Source organism: Canis lupus, chromosome 7 (genome assembly GCF_003254725.2).
Source record: "Canis lupus dingo isolate Sandy chromosome 7, ASM325472v2, whole genome shotgun sequence".
NCBI lineage: Eukaryota > Metazoa > Chordata > Mammalia > Carnivora > Canidae > Canis > Canis lupus.
The window spans coordinates 54129553-54151638 of record NC_064249.1 but is presented as its reverse complement, the minus strand read 5'-3'; the positions used below and the strand labels follow the sequence as shown (position 1 = coordinate 54151638).

The following is a 22086-nucleotide window of genomic DNA, read 5'->3' as shown; positions in this document are numbered from 1 at the left end:
TTACACTCCACAAAAATTATTTTGCATATTGAGTTTTTAAAGTCTGTCTGCCCCGACAATGTTGCATAGGAGCAAGGGCTTCTGTCTGTATATCTTTACCTTAGACTTCTCCTTTGGGCCCCAAACTTTTGTATCCTTGGCTGTGGCTAATCTCTCTTCTTTTGTTTTCTTCCCCCCCAATCTCTCTTCTTGAAGGTGTCAGAGTTACTTCCTACCTAACATACCCAAAGTGAAACTTAAGTTTCTTCCCATCTTGCTTCTTCCTTCCTTCCAAAAATCTGTCCTTTTTTATTGGTCCCTGTTTCTGTGACTGGAACCATTCTGCAACCAGTGGTATAAGCCAAGATTTCCTCCTCTTTCCCCTTATCTGTTTTGTCCTTAAATCCTGTTGAGTTTGTCCCTGAAAACCTCTTGAATTTGCCCACTCTTAACCAGCTCCAGCTTTATCTCATGTCACAACTTCCTCTTCTTTTGTCTTTGATTCCCTGACCTTTCAGTGTTGGGCTCCTTCCTACTACAGAGCCCTTACTTCTCACTGCCCCCAATGCTTATTTTCCCCTCAAATCATGTCTTCCTCAGGGAAGCCTTTCTGACAAAGTCTGATCTTTGTAATATTTATATTGCTTTGTACTTCCCTTCAAAGCAGGTATCACTAGTGAAGTTTTATATATGTGTGACTGACTAACGCCTGCTTTCCTGGAGCCAACTATAAATTTCATAAGGGCAGGGAGTGTGCGTTCTATTCATTTTTTAAAAAATATTTTATTTATTTATTCATGAGAGACAGGCAGAGGGAGAATCAGGCTCCATGCAAGGAGTCCAATGTGGGACTCGATCCTGGGACCCCAGGATCGCACCCTGAGCCGAAGGCAGACCCTCAACCACTGAGCCACCCAGGCGTTCCCTGTTTATTTTTTTATTCTGTACATTTGACACATTCCCTGTATTTACTGAGTTTGTGTGAATGAATATGTTGATTATAGGTCTGATTGAGAAATAAACAGAATATATAACTAGTAAATAAAATAATTTAGCCTATCCTTACGAAGTCTTTTAGTTTTTCTGGCAGAAGTTCCAGCTACAAATTAAATGAATAGATCTATTGCAAAGTCCTGTCTCTCCTACCTCTGTTGGGTCAGTATGATGCAGAGTTAGTGATCCTAGGTGCTGAGGGTACTGTGTTCTTGTGAGAGAGAAGGTAAACACTGTATGTACCCAGAAGTGTAAATCTTTAGGTCCAAGAGAATGAAGCTTCCATTTTCTCCTAAAGGTACCTATTGTCAAGTTGTCTTCTTAGGCTTGAAATTTCCAGAGAGCCTTGGTTAGGAGTTTGAGGGCTAGGAGAAGATTATTCTTTAGCCCTAGAAAATGCTGATTGATCTTTGGAGGAACTTGGCAGTATGACATGGGGATAGAATCAGAAGTTTACTGATATAAGTGATCATTATACTGTGACATAAATTCTGATATAACTTTATTTTTAAAGATTTTATTTATTTATTCATGAGAGACACAGGGAGAGAGAGGCAGAGACACAGAGGGAGAAGCAGGCTCCTTGCAGGGAGCCCAATGTGGGACTCAATCCCAGGACTCTAGGATCATACCCTGGGCCAAAGGCAAGTGCCAAACCATTGAGTCACTCAGGGATCCCCTGATTTTATAACTCTTTTTTTTTTTTAAGATTTATTTATTTATTTATGATAGAGAGAGAGAGAAAGAGGCAGAGACACAGGAGGAGGGAGAAGCAGGCTCCATGCTGGGAGCCCGATGTGTGGGACTCGATCCCGGGACTCCAGGATCACGCCCTGGGCCAAAGGCAGGCGCTAAACCGCTGAGCCACCTAGGGATCCCTGATTTTATAACTCTTAAAATAAAAGTTAACTTTTAAAATAAAGTAGGCAGTCAAATGCATTTCAAATGGAAGGTTTTTGTTTTTTAAAGATGTAATCCATTTATTTGACAGAGCTAGAGAGCACAAGTTGGGGGGAATGGCAGAGGGAGAGGGAGAAGCAGGCTTCTGGTTGAGCAGGGAGTCTGATGTGCGACTCGATTCCAGGACCTGGGGATCATGACCTTTGCCAATGGACTGAGCCACCCAGTCACCCCCTCAAATGGAAGATTTTAATCTATTATTTTTAGGACAAAATTCTGAGCTTTATGTGACTTCTGACATAAATTCTCGTGTGTGTCATTTAAGGAAATGTACACCATTTGTCTCCTAAAATCAGCATTGTTTCTTTGCAATATTCCCTCATATTTATTTATTTATAAGGGGATTGAGGTTGAATTTATTGAAACTTACCCTTTTAGATGTAGTTTTATAAGTCTGGACAAATGGACAGAATTGTCTGACCACCAGCACAGGCAAGGATATGGAATGTTTTCATTATCACCAGTTCTTTCACACCCTCTTCTGGGCAGTTCTCAGTTTCCTCCACAGTTCCTGGCAACCACTGATTGATTTCTGTCCCCATAGTTTTGCTTTTGCCAGATTGTTCTATAAAGGGAATCATGCAAGTATACTGTATATATAGCGCTTTGTGACTACTTTCAGTTAGCATAATGTTTTTGAGATTCATCCATATTATTACATATATATCAAGAGTTTGTTCTTTTTTTGTTGCTGGGTTAGTATCTCAGTGTTCAGTGTACTATCCTTTGTTTATCCATTCACCAGGTTTGGACATTTGGATTGTTTCCAGATTTTGATGATTACGATTAAGCTGCTATAAAGATTTGCATACAGGTCTTTATGTAGACATATATTTTCCTTTCTCTTAAGTAAATAGCTAGGAATGAAATTGCAGATTATTGTGGGGAGAAACTACCAAATTTGTTTTCCAAAGAGGCTGTCCCATTTTGCACTTCCACTGGCAACATGTTACAGTTACAATTACGGCAAATCCTAGTTCACACTTGGTATTTTTCTTTTTCCCTAAAGCCATATAGATTGACACGTAGTGGTGTTTCATTGTGGTCTCAAATAGCAGTTCCCTAAAAGGTAATGATGTTGAACATCTTTCCATGTGCTCATTTGCCATCTGTATTACTTTTTTGATGACAAGACTATTCAAACCTCTTGCTTCTTTTATTGGATTGGGTTTTTTAAATTGTATTTTGAGAGTTCTTTATATATTCTGGATACAAGTCATTTATCACATATGTAATTTGTATTTTCACCCAGTCTGTGACCTGTTTTTTATTTTCTTAATAGTTGTCTTTTGAAGAAGATTTTTTTTAAAAAGATTTTATTTATTTATTTATGAGAGAGAGAGAGAGAGAGAGAGAGAGAGAGGGGCAGAGACACAGGCAGAGGGAGAAGCAGGCTACACACAGGGAGCCCAGTACGGGACCCAGTCCTGGACCCCGGGATCACAACATGAGCCAAAGGCAGACGCTCAACTGCTGAGCCACCGAGGCGTCCCTGAAGAAGGTTTAATTGTGGAGTCCAGTTAATCAATCTTATGATTTGTGGTTTTTGTTTTGTTATGTTCTCAGAAACTTTGCCTAACCCAAGGTCTCAAAGACTTTTTGCCTCTCCTTTATCTATCCTCCTTTCTGCCTACACCTCCTACTTCCTCCATACTCCTTTTCTCCCAAACATGTAGATACCCACTGCATTTGATCTAAAATTTTTGAATCTAATTGTTCTGCCTTGGAAAAATTAAATAGGATACAAAGTAATAGACACTTGCATTGAAGTAATGCATTAAAAATAACAATCAGCAGATTTTTGAGAACATAAAATTTGAATTTCAGATGCTGTACTAGCAGTCCCATTGTTTACTTTGCCAGTGTCCAGAAGAGGTAGCTTTTCATGTAAAGTAGCTCAAAATTTATATTTATCTAGCTTTTCTGGAGAGAACTATTGTTTCATGATACTGTGCACTATAATGTTTCTGATTTTCCCCTCACCCTAGTTGCCATAGTCATCAGTAGTTGCTCACCACACGTGACGTATCAGATATTTAGTAAGTACAATTTTGAGGCAAGAAAATGACAGTAACATATATCCTTGTTCACTGTGCAGTCAGGGAATGTTGGTTTGATGAAAGGAGGAGTATAGGCAAGAGAGCAAGGTCCCAGAAAGAGCAGAGCACAGATAATACTTTGTAAGTATCGCTTAGGGTTTTTTGGGGTGCTTTTCAGGTTGCTGTCTAGCAACCTTGTGAAGAAGGCAAGAAATACTTTCTTTTTCATAGATAAGCTCTCTGGCCTATCCTGAATTGTTTAGGTGAATACCTCTGATGCCCACTGTGGAATGTAAAGGTGTCCTTCTAGAAGCTGCTGTGTTGCCCATCAGGCCAGTCCTTCAGAGCATCTGTTCATTTGGCTTTTGTTGTGAGGCACATATGCGAAGTATGTGTTTCCTCCATCCACTTCATCTGAATGCACTTGGCTTGTCTCCTTCCTGATTGGCAGGGACCTAGGCCTTTGAATTTCAGTGTCTGCTGTTCATCAGAATGACTCCCGACCTCTCTGAGGCCCCTCAGTGTGTTCTAGAGCTCCCCCCAAGATGAGCTCCTTCTGTCGCAGAAATGTTACTAGTCAGACTATCCCAAGTGACTTTGCAAATATGGTGACAGTTCCTCCAGTCATTTTCTTATGGTATTTTCAGAGATTGAGGGACAAGGGTGGGGGAATAGAAATTAAAGATCAGGGAAGTCTGAAATTACTGTCCGAGCCAGGATTAGGTCTCAGATCTTATCATACTCTTTTTCTTCCCCGTTATACTTTCTCGGAGTGTTTATGAATGGCTGGTGACTGCAGTGTTTTTAGAATGGGATTCAGTGGAAGAGAGATAAGAATTAGCCCAATAAACTGCTGTAGCACAATACCAGGAGAACTCCTATTGCTCCTTGGGACCTGGAAACCGAATGAGTGGTCAAAATGGACTGAGAATCTCTGGTTTCTTAAACTCTTGTGACAATTAGTGGCTTAGCATTTAATAGAGCAGTTGAATAGAAGTTAAGCCATGTGTGTTTGATGGATATGAGATAGTAGCTCACTATTGTTTTCATTTGCATTTTCCTAATTATACTTGAGTGTTTTTCCACATTTATTGGCTATTCAGGTTTCTTTTCTGCACAGTGCTTGTTTATATCCTTTACCCATTTTTCTGTTGGATTGTTGTATGTTGATTTGTAGGAGTTATTTGTACATTCTTGATACTATTTATTTTTATGTATTTTACAAGTATTTTTAAAAGTCTGATTTTTAAACTTATTCTGAATAGTAAAATTTCATGTGCATGTTAAATTAATCATAGTTAATTTTTAAGGTTCTGATATTTTAAGTTAATCTTTTTTCTTTTTGTCTCTATAGGTTATGAACGTGATTTCTGATGAAACTGGATTCCAGGAATAATTTTCATGATCTTTGTATATTTATATATATATATTTTAAAATTTTGCATTTGACTTAAAGTGCCATGAGAAAATTTGCATATTGCAAGGTGGTCTTAGCCACCTCCTTGATTTGGGTACTATTGGATATGTTCCTGCTGCTTTACTTCAGTGAATGCAACAAATGTGATGAAAAAAAGGAGCGAGGACTTCCTGCTGGGGATGGTGAGTAATATTTTATAATAATACATCTGTTTTAGGGCAGCCTGGGTGGCTCAGTGGTTTAGCGCCACCTTCAGCCCAAGGCGTGATCCTGGAGTCCTGGGATCAAGTCCCACATCAGGCTCCCTGCATGGAGCCTGTTTCTCCCTCTGCCTGTGTCTCTGCCTCTCTCTGTGTCTTTCATGAATAAATAAAAAAAAAATCTTAAAAAAAAAAAAAACAGCATCTGTTTTAGTATGTTACTTGTTTGTTCACTAATTTGGATACTATAAAATTTTATTTATTTTTAGATTAGTAGTAATCCTGACTTCCTAAATATGATCATATTACTAACAGTTTTCCAATGGGTTCTCCCAACAGTTAAAATATCAAAGTATCATCATGTATAGAATTGCAAAATTCAATATTTATGTTCAGTGTTACATGTAGTTATTTTCTGGAGGTTGTGTTACTAGGTAATGTGGGGAAACTAATATTAACTATTGTTAAACTAATAAAAATAGTTGGAACCAACAAAATTGTATGGCATTAATGCAATAAATGTTAAGTGTTAAAATTGCAATATCAGGTATCAAAAAGAGGTTTTTTTTTTCCTGACCTCCCATCTCAGTTATGAGGGAAATCATTCTAGATGGATGTAATCTGGAGAGTTCTTTTGGTTAATGCTATAGATCGCTCCAGTTAGCATTTTAGGGAGGGCTTTTGCAAAGATGTGGCCATATAATAGAGGCCACAGTGAGATTGCAGTTTTGGTATGAAAAAGAAAGGAAACACAAATATGAAGGACCTGGGTTGGAAGTACTAACATTTTTGGCAGTGGATACCTGGAAAATTCAATTTTGAACATTTTGTGTTCAAACCAACAAACAAGTGTTGCTTTCTATTTTTAAAGTATTTTTATTTATTATTATTTTTTAAGGTTTTATTTATTTATTTGAGGGGGTGAGCATGAGCAGAGAGGACAGGTGAAGGGAGAGGGAGAAACAGACTCCCCACTGAGCAGGGACCCTGATGTGGGTCTCGATCCCAGGACCTTGGGATTATGACCTGAGCTGAAGGCAGATGTTTAACCACTGAGCCACTCAGGTGCCTTCCCTTTAAGTTTTAATAAAATATACTTTAATTCAAAGTGAGCCTCTTAATTTGCTGATTTTCCTGCTTTACTCTGTGACTCTGCTGCTTAGTAACTTTTCTAGATGACAAAATACTGCCTCCTTAACTATTGTTAGAACACAACTCTGTCTACATTTAACTCAAAGAACAGGTATTACTGTCTACCAGTGACTCAGATACTCTTTTCCCAAATAGAACAGATTAGCTTATCTGCCCCCCCACCCCACTTTAATTCATTGCCATTTATAGTGGGAGCTCATGGTGTTCTGTTTGAAATGCAAAGACATGAAAGAAAGAAGATCCACTTGGTGAATGTTTTGGTTTTTTTTCCCTAAAGACTTATTTATTTTAGAGAGAGAGTGTGAGCAGGAAGGGGACAGAGGGAGGGAGGGAGGGAAGTCGACTCACTGCTGAGCGCAGAGCCTGACATGGGGCTCAATCCCACTACCCCAAGATCTCGACCCAAGCTGAAATCAGGAGTTGGACGCTCAACCAACTGAGCAGCCCAGGTGCCCCATTGGTGAAGGTTTTTAAAGCTCTCATAATGCTGGTTAGTGTATTAAGTGCTACACAGCTCAACAAGAAAAGAAATAAGATACACAGCTACACAGCTCAACAAGAAAAAAAAAAATAAGACAAAATGCCTCCTTTTGGGGAATTCACAGTCCAATAGGAGAGAAAGAATAATAGTAAAAACCTGATAGAATAAATAGCATTCTAGAGATGTGCATACGAGCAGAAAGGAAGGAACACGTGTGTGAGAGGGTGCAATAAGTAAAGAATACTCATGTTGAGGAGTATCGAGGTGAACAGGTGTTTGTTAGGTTTGATGAATAAGCAAGAGAAAGAAGCATGTGCGAGATGAACAAGTGAGAGAATAGAGTCGATGGAGAGAGAATGTGAGGCAAGAGCACGGATGAAACTTGGGAGGTTAGCAGAGGCCACGTCAGGAAGGCCTTTTATGGCATGCTAAGAGTTTTGGATTTCTTTATAGGCAGTGGCATGCCATTGAAGGCTTGTAAACAAGGGAGAAGGTAACCTGTTGAGAACCGGACTGGGAGAAGGTAACCTGATGAGAACCAGACTGGGAAAAGGTAACCTGATGAGAACCAGACTTTCAGAGGAAAGCTTTTGGTGGTCCTGTGGTTGAAGTACTGGAAGAGAAGGAGCAGCAGAGACTAGCTGTGAGGCTGTTGTGAGAGTTTAGAGAAATTCTTGGGGCCTACAGTAGAATGATACTGAAGTATGTAAACAGTGGAATTTACATAACATGAAGAGCCACTAAATGTAGGTGATAATAGAAGAAGAGTTTAAGATACCTCTCAGGTTTCCCTGTTTGATGAGTTGAGATAGAAAGAAGTCCCCCAGAGGTGGAGCAGCTTTGACAGATGGTGAAAAGATGAGCTTGGCTGGGAGTATTTGACTTGGAAGTGCTGGTAGAGATGTTCTGCAGAAAACAGTGGTCATGGTGCAGAATGTAGGTGGTAGTGTAAGCCGTGTCTGTGCTGAAGGCTGTACCAGGAGCACGCATAGATTTAGACAGATCCAGTGTTGGAGAGCATCTTGGAGGTCAGTAAGGAAGAGAGGCTTCTCAGGAAGTCAGGTGGGAGGAGACGCCAGAGAGAGGGCAGTCACAAAAATTCAGGAGTATTGTTTGTCAGAGATTTTACCTCAGATAAAGATAAGGTGTTTCTGTATGTTTGGAAACAGGGTTTCTTCTGACCGTGGCAGGTGCCATTTCAGTGCCAGTGGATTTGATATACTCATGAAGGAGTTGCGATATGTAGCTTATTCTTTTAGGAAGCTTCAACACAGGGGAAAAGAGATGGTGGTGCATGGGGCACCTGGCTGGCTCAAGTCAGTGGAGCATGTAACTCTTGATCTCATGGTTGTGAGTTTGAGGCCCACGTTGGGTAGAGATTACTTAAAAATAAAATCTTAACGAAAAGAAACAACAACAACAAAATAAGAAAAGGGGTAGTGCACCAGTTAAAGGAATGGAGGCAAAGTTGTACGTGTGCATGTGTTTTTATGTACCTCGAGGCGGAGGTTTAAAATATAAAGGACAAATGTAATAACCCGAAAGAGCAAATTCTTAGCAGGTAAGACAGTGTCGTATCAAAGCCATAAGAAAAGGATTGTACTTGAAGAAATTGCCAAGGTTAATACAGTTCTGAAAGCCACTGTGGCATGAACATCAAAGACAAGAAGTAGCCTTTATACAAAGTACGGAAGTACTATGTAAAGGAGCAGTGGTCCGAGAGTAGCAGTACAGAGCTGTGAGCCCTTATCAGGACGTCTTGAGAAAGAATGACCCATTCTCCCAGAAGAGGTTTGTGATGTTAGCAGGCTCCCAGGAGGGCAGGTTTGAGTTAAGTCTGGTGGAAGGGGCCTGTGTGTTGTGGAAAAAGACCATGAAAAGGCTTTTATAGTGGGGTGGGGATCTGGGTGTTCGGTGGGACGACTGAGAAGGAGGGAGGTGCGAGAGAAGGACTGAGCAGAGCAGTAAGCCCAAAGGTGAGATGGCAGTATGAAGGGAGAGGGAGTAGGGGGCTGGCAGTTCCAGATGGGGCTTTGAAACAGCGGGGTTAAGGAGTTGATGGGAAAGAAGGGGAAAATGGTGAGGAAGGGGGCAGCTAATGCTCAGAAAGAACACCTTGAAAAATCTGCTCCCTGTGAGGTTTTGGTGCAATAGGAGCTGGGAGCTGTCTGTCCAGAGTGGCACAGCTCTGAAGTCTCAGAGCCCTGAAGTAAGCACCTTCTCAGCTCAGGTCTGGTGAGGGCTTGCAGCGGTGCCCCTGAGGAATGCACCCTGAAGCGACTGGGAGAGGACAGATGGCTGAGGACACCAGGGACATGGATATTCTTAGTGGATAAGCTGGGACACACAGGGACCAGAAGAGTGTAGGTTTCTTGATAGTACACATGAAGTCTCCGGGCTCTTCGGTTTTTATGGTATTTGGAAAACCAAAACAAAAGCAAAAGGCAAAAAAGCAAACAAACAAACAAACAAACAGATAAGACTCCAAAATACTGTTTCAGTATTATAAAGATATCCTTTCTGAACATTCTTTTAACTGTTTTCCAGTACCTGCTTGGTGAAATTTATCAAATTCTTATCTTTATACTGTGAATAAAGGGGTCCTATTTTTAAGCAGAATGGATTGATTATCCTTACCATAATGCTGAATCTCTTACAAGATTATCATTGATAATCCATTTTCTAGGATTTGCTTGTTACTTGCCTATTTCAGGTAATAGTGGGCCAGGCCAGTCTATGTGGTTACAGAGGTGTTGGTGGTTTTAGTTTGTTATGTTTTTCTGAGCAGTTCTGTCTCATAGTTTTATACTTGCATTTTATACCTGAGGCTATCTAAGAATAGCAATATTCTTCTCTTGCTATTAGATGGGGCTCCCCTTGAAAAACTGGGATAGTGGGGGTTGTGTCATGGGAATATTTTTGTTGCCCTTCTGCCTTCCAAATAACTTCATTCCTTCAATTTGTGGGTTTGGATTTTGTATAGAATATTCCGTATTTTTACAGATGCAGTTCAAATAAGAATTGATCTTTTATGCCAGAACTATACTCAATTTTCAGATCCTTAAAATGTTGATGATTCAAATTTTCATATGTGTATGCTAGAATTATTTCAGTTGTTAAACTTCAGGAAGCCTTTTGATGATTAAAAACTTAAAAATAGTAAAGGCTTTTGGAAAATATTATAATTTTTTGCATGTTTATAGAGTTGTTTGTTGTTTTTTAAATAAATTTTATTTATTTATTCATGAGAGACACAGAGAGGCAGAGATATAGGCAGAGGGAGAAGCAGGCTCCCCAAGGGGAGCCCGGATGGGGGACTCCATCCCAGAACCCAGGATCATGACCTGAGCTGAAGGCAGATGCTCAACTACTGAGCCACCCACGTGCCCCTTTATAGAGTTTTATATACTAAACACATTACAAATAAATTGAACATAAAATTGCAGCAAGGATTGAAACTGAGAAGGATTTGAGGTAGCTTAGGGTTATCAGTGAGTTTTGTTACATAATTTTGGTGTGTTTTTCTTTCTTTTTTGGGGGGGGTTGAAAGAGGGAGAGAGCACATGTGTGCATGATGGAAGAGTAGGCAGAGGGAGAAAGAATTTTAAGCAGGCTCCATGTTCAGTAGGGAGTCTGCTTCTTCCCCTCCCTTTGCTCCTCCCCTGTACCCCACCTCAAATAAACAAATAAAAGCTCTAAAAAAAAAAAAAACTTAGTTGGCAAACATTAGGCAGGATTTATTTCTAAAAATGGTTTTACGTGAGTGTTCAATAATTTTAAAGTTATTTCCTAATATTTTAATGCCCTCCTAAAATCACAGTTCATTCTGAGAACCAGCACAAAATTATTTTAAACCATTTTCTTAATGGTTGTCTAAGATAGGTTTTTATAGTCTAGATATAGTTGTTGAAGACACAATAATTTCATATTCTATAGCCTTGGAGTTTGTAGGTTGTTTTGTACCACCATCTGAAACAACCATTTTATAAGTTAGCTTTACCCACTAGTGCTATTCTTGGGCAGATGAAGCCTGGCTGAAGAGTGATGGTTTGTCTACTGACTTGTTGTTTTTGTGCAGAGACTCTTTGGAGGTGCCTAAAAAAATAAACAATGGGAGAATAAAAATTTCAGCTTTAAAAATAAGTAATGTACAAAACAGGTGTTTTTATCTCATTATTGCCCTCACCTCATTCTCTACCCATGCCTTTTAGATGAGAAGTTTAACATGCTTTTTGCAAGTTTAATCTACCTGAGAACTTCTTTTTCTTGGAACACTTTTTAACATCTCAAAAGTGTAAAACAAGAAACAATATTTGGAAATTGCTGAATATTACTCTTTTTAAGTTAAAAATTTTTTTAAAGATTTTTGTTTATTTGTGTGAGAGAGTGCACGCGTGCATGAGAGGTTTAAGGGCAAAGGGAAATGGAGAAGCAGACTCCCCGCTGAATAGGGAGTCCAGCGTGGGGCTCAGTACCAGGACCCTAAGATCATAACCTGAGCTGAAAGGAGATGCTTAACTGACTGAGCAACCCACGTGTCCCTGAAGATTACTTACTTTATTTATATATACATCAATAGATGACATTACTTTGGATTAGAATTAACTTTCATGATGCTCCACCTTGTTTAAAGTTTATTATAATGTTTATTATCAATTCTAGGATTTCATTTTGACTTATTTTGAATAGTATTTTTGCTGACACATTAATTCAGTACATAATTATAAAACTCCTTTAAGACATTTTGCTGGACTCCACAAAAGGTACACAAATGAATCAAACCTGAACTAAAAAGAGATCATAATCTAGTGGGGGACCCACAAGGCAGGTTAGCAGTCATTATAGGAGATAGCGATTGATTAGGATTGTAAGAGCCCTAGATAAAGTGAAGTGGCAGTCAAGAGTAGTAGATGATCACCACAGAGGGATTTGGAAAAGCTGCAGTCAAGAGAAGCTGTTTTAGCTGGCCTTAAAAGACACGTAGGTGTTTGGTGGTATTGCAGAAATAGGACTGAGGAGGTCCATGGGAGAGGACTTCTGTGAGCAAAAGTTTTCCTGCACCAATGCAGGAAAACATGAGACACGTATAAAGGAAAGTAGTGAGTTGCTATTTGATTGAAGGATTAAACACTAGAGTGGGGGTAGGGAGGGGCATATCTGTGAGGGCTGAGCAGTAGTATGTTTGGAAAGTTAGGTTAAATTTCATATTAAAGAGTTAGACTCTAGGAGATCACGGGAATACCACAATTAAAATCATGCTTTAAAGAGGTCAATGTGGTAATGATATTTGAGATGGAAATGCCAAGGTTGTGCATGATTCAGGTAAGTAGTGTAGGGTGAGGAGGTCTTGAGTGAGGACACTGGTGTGAAAAAGGACAGGGTAGCCGCTAGGAGGTTTTTACAGACTAGGAGACAATGGGGTCAGAAATGGCTCTGGTTGTCAAGGCACAATTTAAACTCAAATGTTATTAAACAGAAAGAGTTATCAATTGCTATAAAATTAATGTTGAGTTTCCTCCGTATTCTTAGTTCTAGAGCCAGTACAAAAGCCTCATGAAGGTCCTGGAGAAATGGGGAAACCAGTTGTCATTCCTAAAGAGGATCAAGAAAAGATGAAAGAGATGTTTAAAATCAATCAGTTCAATTTAATGGCAAGTGAGATGATTGCACTCAACAGATCTTTACCAGATGTCAGGTTAGAAGGGTAAGTACCTAGTGTGGTCCTGATAGCATTGAATTTGAATGAAAAGTGTGTTCTGAATTCCCAATAAATTATACTTCAGTGTTAATTGTTCTTAAAGTGAATGGTATATCACTGAGTTACTACTTACCCCACTTAATTAAATACTGATAAAAAATACTATTGATCATTAGGCTATAAATTTTAGGCTTTGGAAAATAATGATTTATCTTAATAGATTAGTAGGGGATTTCAAACTTACCAAACAGTTCTAGAATTAGCTTTTTAAAAAAAGATCCTTTTAAGATGTTTGTAACTTAAAATAGTAATGTGTACAGTCATAGGTGTACAGATTACTGAATTTTTACATATACATATATAGCTAATTATCCAAATCAAGATATATGTGTTATATGAATGAATATTCCATAATATATTTACACATTGATAGACATTTGGGTTGTTTCCTCATTTTAACTATTACGAATAAAGGAGTTGTGACATTCTTGTGCATGTCTTCTGGAGAACTTTGGCTCTTGTTTCTATTTGGTATATATAGGGGAAAGGAATAGATTATACATTTATACAGTATTAGTAAGTGCTGCCAAACAGTTTTCAGGATGATTGTACCAATCATCATCATTGTACACTCCACTACCATTGTTAGAGGCCCAGTTGCTCCATGAGAAGAAGGTAACAAGGTATTGGCTAGAGAACAGCAGACCCTGTTAAAAGCAAAGGTGCTACACACAAAGCTCATGGAACAAGTGAACATACACATTTGGCTCCTGAGACCCTAGCCACCTTGACTTCTGTGGTTCCCATTCATGCCAGCAACCAGGCCATCCTTTTCCAGGCAAGAGATTAGAGTATCATTCTTGACAGAGTAGGACTAGATATAGAGGGGGGAAAAAACCTCACAGTAATCATCACTCTGAGCTAATAGCTTTTTGGTTCCCTTTCTTTTTATAACAAATGTGTAACTGAGGAGTACTAGACAATGACAAGAAACCTTCAAACATGGAAAATACAGTTCCTAAAAGAGAAAAATGCAACCTGGAGGACACAAAATTATTCAGGGAGAAGAAAACTTTAAAAAGAAATAATTAATAATCTCAGTGAAATAAAATCTATTACAACCATAAAACAAGAATAGGTAGGTACTATTCGAAGGATACACTAGGAGAACGAAAGAGTGTTGGGAGTTTAAAAAGCAAGCAAGAAAGAAAAGGACAAAACCCAGTGCAACTCAGCCACAACCTTGGAAGCAAAGGAGCAAAAAAATTCCAGAGGAAAACATTTTTCCAACCTAGAATTCTGTATCTGTCCAAATTTGTATTCGAAAGCATAGGTTAAAAACACATTTTTGGAAATGCAAAGTCTCATAACACTGAATTGCCACACATTCTTTCTTGGGGAATTACTGGGGATTATGCTCCACCAAATGAGGACCCAGACTCAGGAAAAGATGGATGCAGGATATGGAAGACAGGAGATTTGCCATAAAATGAATGTGGTGGGAATCCCTTGAGGATGGTGAAGGGAGGGCGCTGGATCAGAGTTGTTAGGCTGAGAGGCAACCATCCAGACAGAAGCAGGTCAGGACACGCACACCAGGAGAGACTTCAACAAGGTGGATGATGGTATAGCTGAATGCCTCTGGAGGAGGTTTAGATGATGGGGAGTTTGGAATGCAATTAATAAGTGCACAGGAAATCATAGCAAGGAAAACATAATTCCAGGGAAAACTTGGCAAAGTTCAGAGAAAACAAAAGCAATTATAGTTTACTACATGGCACAGCTGTGAATGAGTCCTAAAAGGTAACCATTTAATATTGTGCATATAACAGTTAAACTGGGGGTGGGGGATAGAGAGTATCAGTGTTCATACAGCAGGTTGTTTGAGTGGTGGTCAGTCAAAAGAAGCTTCGTTGTAATCTTGGGTTTTCCCAAGCGGTTAACTCTACTGAACAATGTAAGAATTACTAAAGAAAGCTACACTCTTCAGAGAAGCCTGCAGTTGAAATTTTAATGGTGTCTTTGCTAAAAAAGCCTTGATTGTTACTGTTCCTGGTAGAGTGTTTTTGTAACTGCAATAATTCCCCTGTGTACATTACTGTTCTTAATGCATCTTATTAAGCATTTATGTTTGGAACAGTGTTCAAATGATGTGATACACATGCTTGTACGCTGAATTTCGGGCTTGATGAGGACCACCTAGATTTAAAAGTCTCACTTTACACAACCTGCTAACACACATTCCTTGCCAACCATTTGGTCTCTGTGGGAATGGGCCACTTAAGAAGGTGTCACAAAGTCACTACTGTCACTGAGTAGCCTTTTTATACCATCTTACTCCATCTCTGTGCCAGTAACTTTTAAAGTTTTTTGTTAGTTTAACTTTTATTATGGGGAATTTCAGATGTATACAAAAGGAGACAATAGTATAAGGAAACTGTATGTTCATCACCTTGCTTTAACAATGCCTGATAGTCTTTTTCTTATTTATACCCTTTTAATGTCCCCCCAACAATCTCTGTCTCCTGATATTTATACCTGTATGGGTCTGCTTCCTACATTGTACTAGGGTTGGTCTGTATGACCAGTAGAACACAGTATAGGTGATGGAATATTGCTTTCAGAATTAGGTTATAAAAAGTACACTGTGGTTTTGTTTTGTTTTTAAGATTTTATTTATTTGTTCATGAGAGACACAGAGACACAGGCAGAGGGAGAAGCAGGCTCCATGCAAGGAGCCCGTCGCAGGCAGGACTCAATCCCGGGTCTCCAGGATCAGGCCCTGGGCGGAAGGTGGTGCTAAACCACTGAGCCACCTGGGCTGCCCTACACTGTGGTTTCTAATTTGGTTTTTAACTCTCACTTGAGTCATTAGCTCCAGAATTAGCCAGCTGACTTGATAGTGGCAGCCCTGTGGGAACACACATGGTTTGTGGCCCTTTGTGAATAACCAGCTAAATGCGATTAGAAGCACGTTGTCCAGTTCCAGGCAAAGGTGTACCATTTGTAAATAATTTCAATATGTATCTCTGAAAGATAAAGACTCAGGTAGGAAAGAGGTCATGATACCACTTTATACTTGTTATTACCATAATATTTTCAAAGCTTATCTGTGGTGTACTGTATTCCCTTCTCTGGTTGAACAGTATTCCATTGAGCAGATTTACCATACTTTGTGTGTTTATCAGTTGATGGACATGTAGGTGGTTTGCACATCTTAGCTATTATGAAATACTTGTATGAATATGCACATGTTTTTGCATAGACTTTTTAAAAATTATCTTGGGTATATACTTAGGAGTTGATTTATTGAGTCATATGATAATTCCGGGTTTAACATTTTGAGGAAACACCAACTCCCCCCACCCCTCCCAAGACCAGACAGAGTGTCTTATCTTATATCTTTCCTCAGCCTGCATTTTGCAGACTGCATCACTCTGATGTCATTGACTATTCCTGTGTCCCTCCCTTTGCTGCAGATTGGTAGGTTAAAGGCATGTTGTACCAGTATCCTTCAAGTCAGCTAAATTGTGTGATTGTGGTACTAAAGGTGCACAATCTAGTTAGTCATGTGCTGTATCACTGTTGGAAAGGTCTCTTGTATGTCTTATCTGCCTGTTTTTCCTTTTTGGAATGCCCATTAGCCAGGCTTTGGGCATTGAATTGATTCTCTTAGTTTCTTATATTTTTGTCTTTTTTTGTCTTTTTTCTCTTCCAGGGAAAAATTCTAGACTGTCTTTGAGCTATTCTCCCTCTGCCCCCTCCCCATTCGCACATGCGTGCTCTCTTGCTCTCTCTCTCATAAATAAATAAAATCCTTAAAAAAAATTAAAAGTGAAAACATGTTTAAAATATTTGTCGTTAGGGATGCCCGGGTGGCTCAGCGGTTGGGCACCTGCCTTTGGCTCAGGGTGTGATCCTGGAGACCTGGGATCAAGTACCATGTCGGGCTCCCTGCATGGAGCCTGCTTCTCTCTGCCTATGTCTCTGCCTCTCTCTCTCTCTCTCTCTCTCTGTGTGTCTCTCATGAATAAATAAATAAAATAAAATAAACTTTAAAATACTTTAAGTATTTTTCATTGTCTATTTCCATCTTTTATTAGGATCTCTCAGAAATTTTATTTTTTTGGAAAAACTAACCTTCTCTTTTCTGAACTATTATTTTTAAAAATAAAATGATGTAAACGTTCAGTAAGCTATAGGAAATAACAGACTTTTTGTACCAACCACCAGCCTTATTGACTCTTAAGCTGCTATATTTCCTTCCTTCCTTCCTTCCTTCCTTCCTTCCTTCCTTCCTTCCTTCCTTCCTTCCTTCCTTCCTTCTTTTCACAATAGAACTTTATGGCTACAGTAGAATCCCTTTGTATACTCCTCCCAGTTTCATTCTACTTCTATCTAACCATCGTGGTTTTTCCATTTACCATTACTGTTTATATTTTAAAAGTACTTCTTCATGTCTATGTACATAAGTATTTTATAGTTTCATATTTTTAACTTAACAAATAGTATAGTATATGAACATTTCCTTTTGCAACTTTTTAAAAAATACTTATTTATTTCATGAGACACACAAAGAGAAAGAGAGGCAGAGACACAGGCAGAGGGAGAAGCAGGCTCCATGCAGAGGGAGACTGACATGGGACTCGATCCAAGGTCTCCAGGATCAGGCCCTGGGCTGAAGGTGGTGCTAAACTGCTGAGCCACTCGGGCTGCCCCTCCTTCTGCAACTTTTTAAGGGTTGTTTTTGCTCAAGCATTGATTTTGAGATTTATCCGTGTCAGTACATATAGTTCTGGATTATTCATTTTAACTGCTTTGTAGAAGTCTATTGTATGCATATGCCATAATTTATCTATTGTTCTTTTACTTTATATATATTTTACATTTACAGTGTCTCTGTAAACATCCTTTTACATGTATTCTCTCCTATAGATGTTAACAGTTTTCTCTAGAACAGTGCTTTTCAAATTACAGTTCATGACCCTTTACTCACTAATGGATCATAAAATCAGTTTAGTGAATACCTGTTATTTTAATTAGTGAAATAGAAGATATCAGAGTGTGTTTCATGTAGTAAAAGTATTTTTTTTTCATTAATCATTGTTTCAGGATGTATGTACTCGATTAACATAAAATGTACTTGTTACTGTAGGTTATGGTCAAAAGTGTTTGACAGTAAGAAGTGAAATTATTGTGCTGAGAGTTACGCACTTTTTTATTAAACTCGATTTAAAAAAAAATTATTCCCATGCTAGTTTTACCAATTTACATTTTCCAGCTACAGAGAATTCATGCAGAGGCTAATCCTGGCATGGACTAGGCTAGTATAGGTGAAGAAGTCTTAAAATTCTGATTCCATTTTCAAGATAGAACCTATCAGAATACTAATGGATTGGATATGGAGTAAGAGAAAAGGAGAAATAAGGATTTAGACCTGAGCAGCCTTCTATACTTGCCAAGATAGAAAAAAAGAGAACAATAGAAATATGAGGATAGAAAACAATTAGCATATATTTATAAAAGGCTGGAGTTCAGGTGAGATGTTGAAACTGGAGCTATGAATTTGAACAAGTGAATTTAAAGGCATGGGTTGGTTGAAATAGCCTTCTTCTGAGTGGATGAGATGAAAAAGAGGTTAGGTTAGGTGATTAACATTTCAGCTTTTGAAGAGTGAGAAGAAAAGGAAGATAGAGCAAAAGTGTTAGAAAATATGAGGTATGAGGGGAAAAGTACATGGAAGTCAAGCAAATGTTTTAAGGAGCAAGTGGGCCACTCTGTTACATGCTGCTGAGACAAAAAACGAAGTCTGTAAATTGACCAGTGGGTTTCAATGTATACAGGCTGTTGGAACTTACATAAAATTGTTTCTGTGGAGTGATAGGAATAAATCCTGATTTAAAAGATTGAGGAAGTCTTCTAGTTTCAGTAATGGTGGCCTCAGTGATTTAGGTCAGCTCTTCAGTTGAGGACAATTAGAAAGATTATCTATCTATCTATCTATCTATCTATCTATCTATCTATCTAGTTTGCTTGAAAACATCCAGAGGGTAGAAGGCAGTGAAGAATTATGAAACCTAAATATGAAGAATTATGAAGCCTAAATATGGGAGAAGATGAAAACTCAGAGAAATTAGCCTGGAACTTTTACCTTGATGCTTCTGCTGAATCCAGAAGGTGTGTGCCTAAATAGTAATTTTGATACAGCCTTTTGGTGCTGGGGCATGAACAGAGCCTCTCAAATGTGTATGTGTATGTGGTGGGGGAGAGTGAGATAGCCCTTTCTGCATGCTTTAGTTTTAGGTTCCTAGACATAAGATGAAATTGAAGTAGATTAGCCCTGGTGGTGACTGAAGCCCAAGTTTAAACCATCTTAACCCAGAAAATTGAATTAACTGGTGCCACTGGATCCCCATACATTCAAATGTAAATCCTCTCTGAAGAAAGCTATCAGGCCAGTAAATTTTTAGATGATATTTCATAAACAATGTCTGGCTTATGACACCTGAGGAAACAAGGCAACATGAAAGAAAACAAAACAATAGACAATGGAAATAAACCCAGAAGGACTCCAGGTAATGGACTTATCAGACACAAACTTTAAAATGATTGTACATAATATTCATATGTTCAAGGAGATTTAAAAACAGAATTGGGAATTGCAGCATGAGAACAAGAAACCATTATAAAATAACCAAGTGAAAATTCTGGAACTGGAAAAGTAAAATAATAAAAAATAAAGACCTGACAGGTTTGGCAGTAGATTGATGTAGTGAAAATTAATTGTATTTTTATATCAGTTTTCTAACAAAAGGTGGACAGTAATTTTTTTTTAAAATACCACTTAAAATGTAATCAAAATATCAAGTACCAGAAATTCTCTTCAGAGAAAATTCTGGAATGTTACTGAGAGAAATTAAAGATCTAAATAATCAAGAATGCCCATCTTTATGGATGGACAACTCAGTATTATAATATTTTGGGTTTCTCCAAATTGATCTATAGATTCATTGTTTCATAAGATCAGCATGATCTTGAAATGAAAATCTGACAAGGACAAGAAAGGAATATTACAGACCAATCTCATTGATAAACATAGATCTAGAATTCTAAATAAAATGTCAGCTGAATCCAGCAATATGTAATGTTAATAACATATAAAAAACCAAATTGATTTATGTCAGCACACTAGGTTGATTTAATATTTTAAAATCATTTAAAGTCTCCACATTAACAGGAGTAAAGGAGATAAGCTCTGTTATTTCAGTCGATATAGAAAAAGGATTTGATAAAAATTTGTCTTTGGTTAGGACAAAAATTCTAGGGAACTGGGAATGAAAGGGAACCTCCTTAATCTGATAAAATTTATCTGCCAAAACCAAAATGAAACAAAGCCTCTCAGGTTTAATAGTTATTTTGAAAATGTTCCTTTGAGATCTGGAACATGACACAGATGCCCATTATCACTTCTATTCACTGTGGTGCTGTTGGTTTTAGTCAGAGTAAGAAGGGCAAGCAAGAGAAATAATAGTTATATGTGCTGGGAAGGAAGAATTAAAATTTAATATTTGCAATTGATGTTGCAAATAATTGCATAATTTTTGTGTGTATTACAGATACTAATATGAAGGCAAAGCAATAAAGTTCCTAGCATATCACATAGAATTTATTATGATCTTGAGAGAGGGGAGGATTTTTTTTTTTAAAGATTTATTTATTTATTTATGAGAGAGAGAGAGAGAGAGAGGCAGAGACACAGAGGGAAGAAGCAGGCTTCATGCCGGGAGCCCGACGCGGGACTCTACCCTAGGACTCTAGGATCGTGCCCTGGGCCAAAGGCAGGTGCTAAACCACTGAGCCACCCAGGGATCTCCGAGAGGAGGATTTCTTAAACAGGGCAGGGAACAATTTGATTATTGGGACTGTATTAAATCCTTCCTATTCATTTTTTTAAAAATGGAAAAAATACATGGAAATGGCAAGTCATGGGCAGCCTGGGTGTCTCAGTGGTTTAGCGTCACCTTCAGCCCAGGGCCTGATCCTGGAGACCCGGGATTGAGTCCCACATTGGGCTCCCTACATGGAGCCTGCTTCTCCCTTCGCCTGTCTCTGCCTCTCTGTCTCTCTCTCTCTCTGTGTCTCATAAATAAATAAAACCTTAAAAAAAAAAAAGGCAAGTCACAGAAGAAATTTATGATACTTATGACCAGCAGAATGCTCAGATCTGGAATATATAAATAACTTCTACATCAAAAAGAAAAAGTGGAAGAGACTTGAAGAAATCGTTCATATGACCAATAAACCTATGAAGATGATCAACTTCATTAATAATCGAAAATCACAAAACTAATGAAATACCACTTCATACTCCTAGAGTGTTGGTGGCAGTGTAAATTCTTACAGCCACATTGAAAAACACGTCAGTATCTAGTAAAATTAACATTAACATGCTTCGTGACCCAGCAGATCCATACCTAAATATATCTAACAGATGCATGCACATATGCATCAGGAGACAAGGACAAAATTGTTAATAGTATTGGCTCCAAAACTGAAAATAGTCGAAGTGTGTATCAGCAGTGGCATATGGCAGACCCATACAATGGAATACTTTACAGCAGTTGGAAATGAACAAAGGGCACGATGTGAATCTCACCATTATACCAAGGTAGTGTCTCACAGGAATATATATGAAATTATGCTGTCTCTAGGAACCTCAAAAGCAAGCAACGCAAAACAAGTTCAGTGTTAGAGGACAGTAATTCATCACCTTTGGGGAGGAAGGAAAAGGTAATGGGAGCAACGGGGACTTGCGAGGTACTGGCTATGTTCTCTCCCTCTTTTTTTTTTTTTAATGTTCTCTTTTTTTCCCGAGTCATGGTTACAAGGGCATTTGCTTTGTGATAACTCATTCAGCCCTAAATTTATGTTTTGTGCAATCTGCTATACTATAGGTAAAATCAACTTGACGGAAAAGTGGGGGAAACAATGTGGGAGGGTAAGTGGTGGAGGCAGCAGGTGTAGCAGTGCTTTTGAGGTGTTGGAGAAAGGAGAGAAGTAGAGGTGTTAGCTGGGGAGATAGTGCAATTAGGGGGACATTGTCTCTTTTTTTTCAAAGGTGATCTATAATGCAGTATGTTTGTGTGTTGATGGGAATGATCCCACTG

General features: G+C 38.5%; 1 protein-coding gene across 3 annotated transcripts in view; it reads left to right on the top strand.

Moving 5' to 3' along the window:
• Nucleotides 1-22086, top strand: part of GALNT1 (polypeptide N-acetylgalactosaminyltransferase 1) — a 122592-nt gene that overhangs the window by 53752 nt on the left and 46754 nt on the right. For 2 of the 3 annotated variants that reach the window (XM_049112747.1, XM_035718930.2), the window contains exons 2-3: nucleotides 5326-5570; nucleotides 12751-12925. In XM_049112747.1, the coding sequence (XP_048968704.1) occupies nucleotides 5432-5570; nucleotides 12751-12925 (314 nt within the window). In that variant the 5' untranslated portion in view covers nucleotides 5326-5431. Of the gene's footprint in view, nucleotides 1-5325; nucleotides 5571-12750; nucleotides 12926-18969; nucleotides 19097-22086 lie in introns of those variants that run through there. The other variant, XM_035718931.2, reaches the window with a different exon arrangement.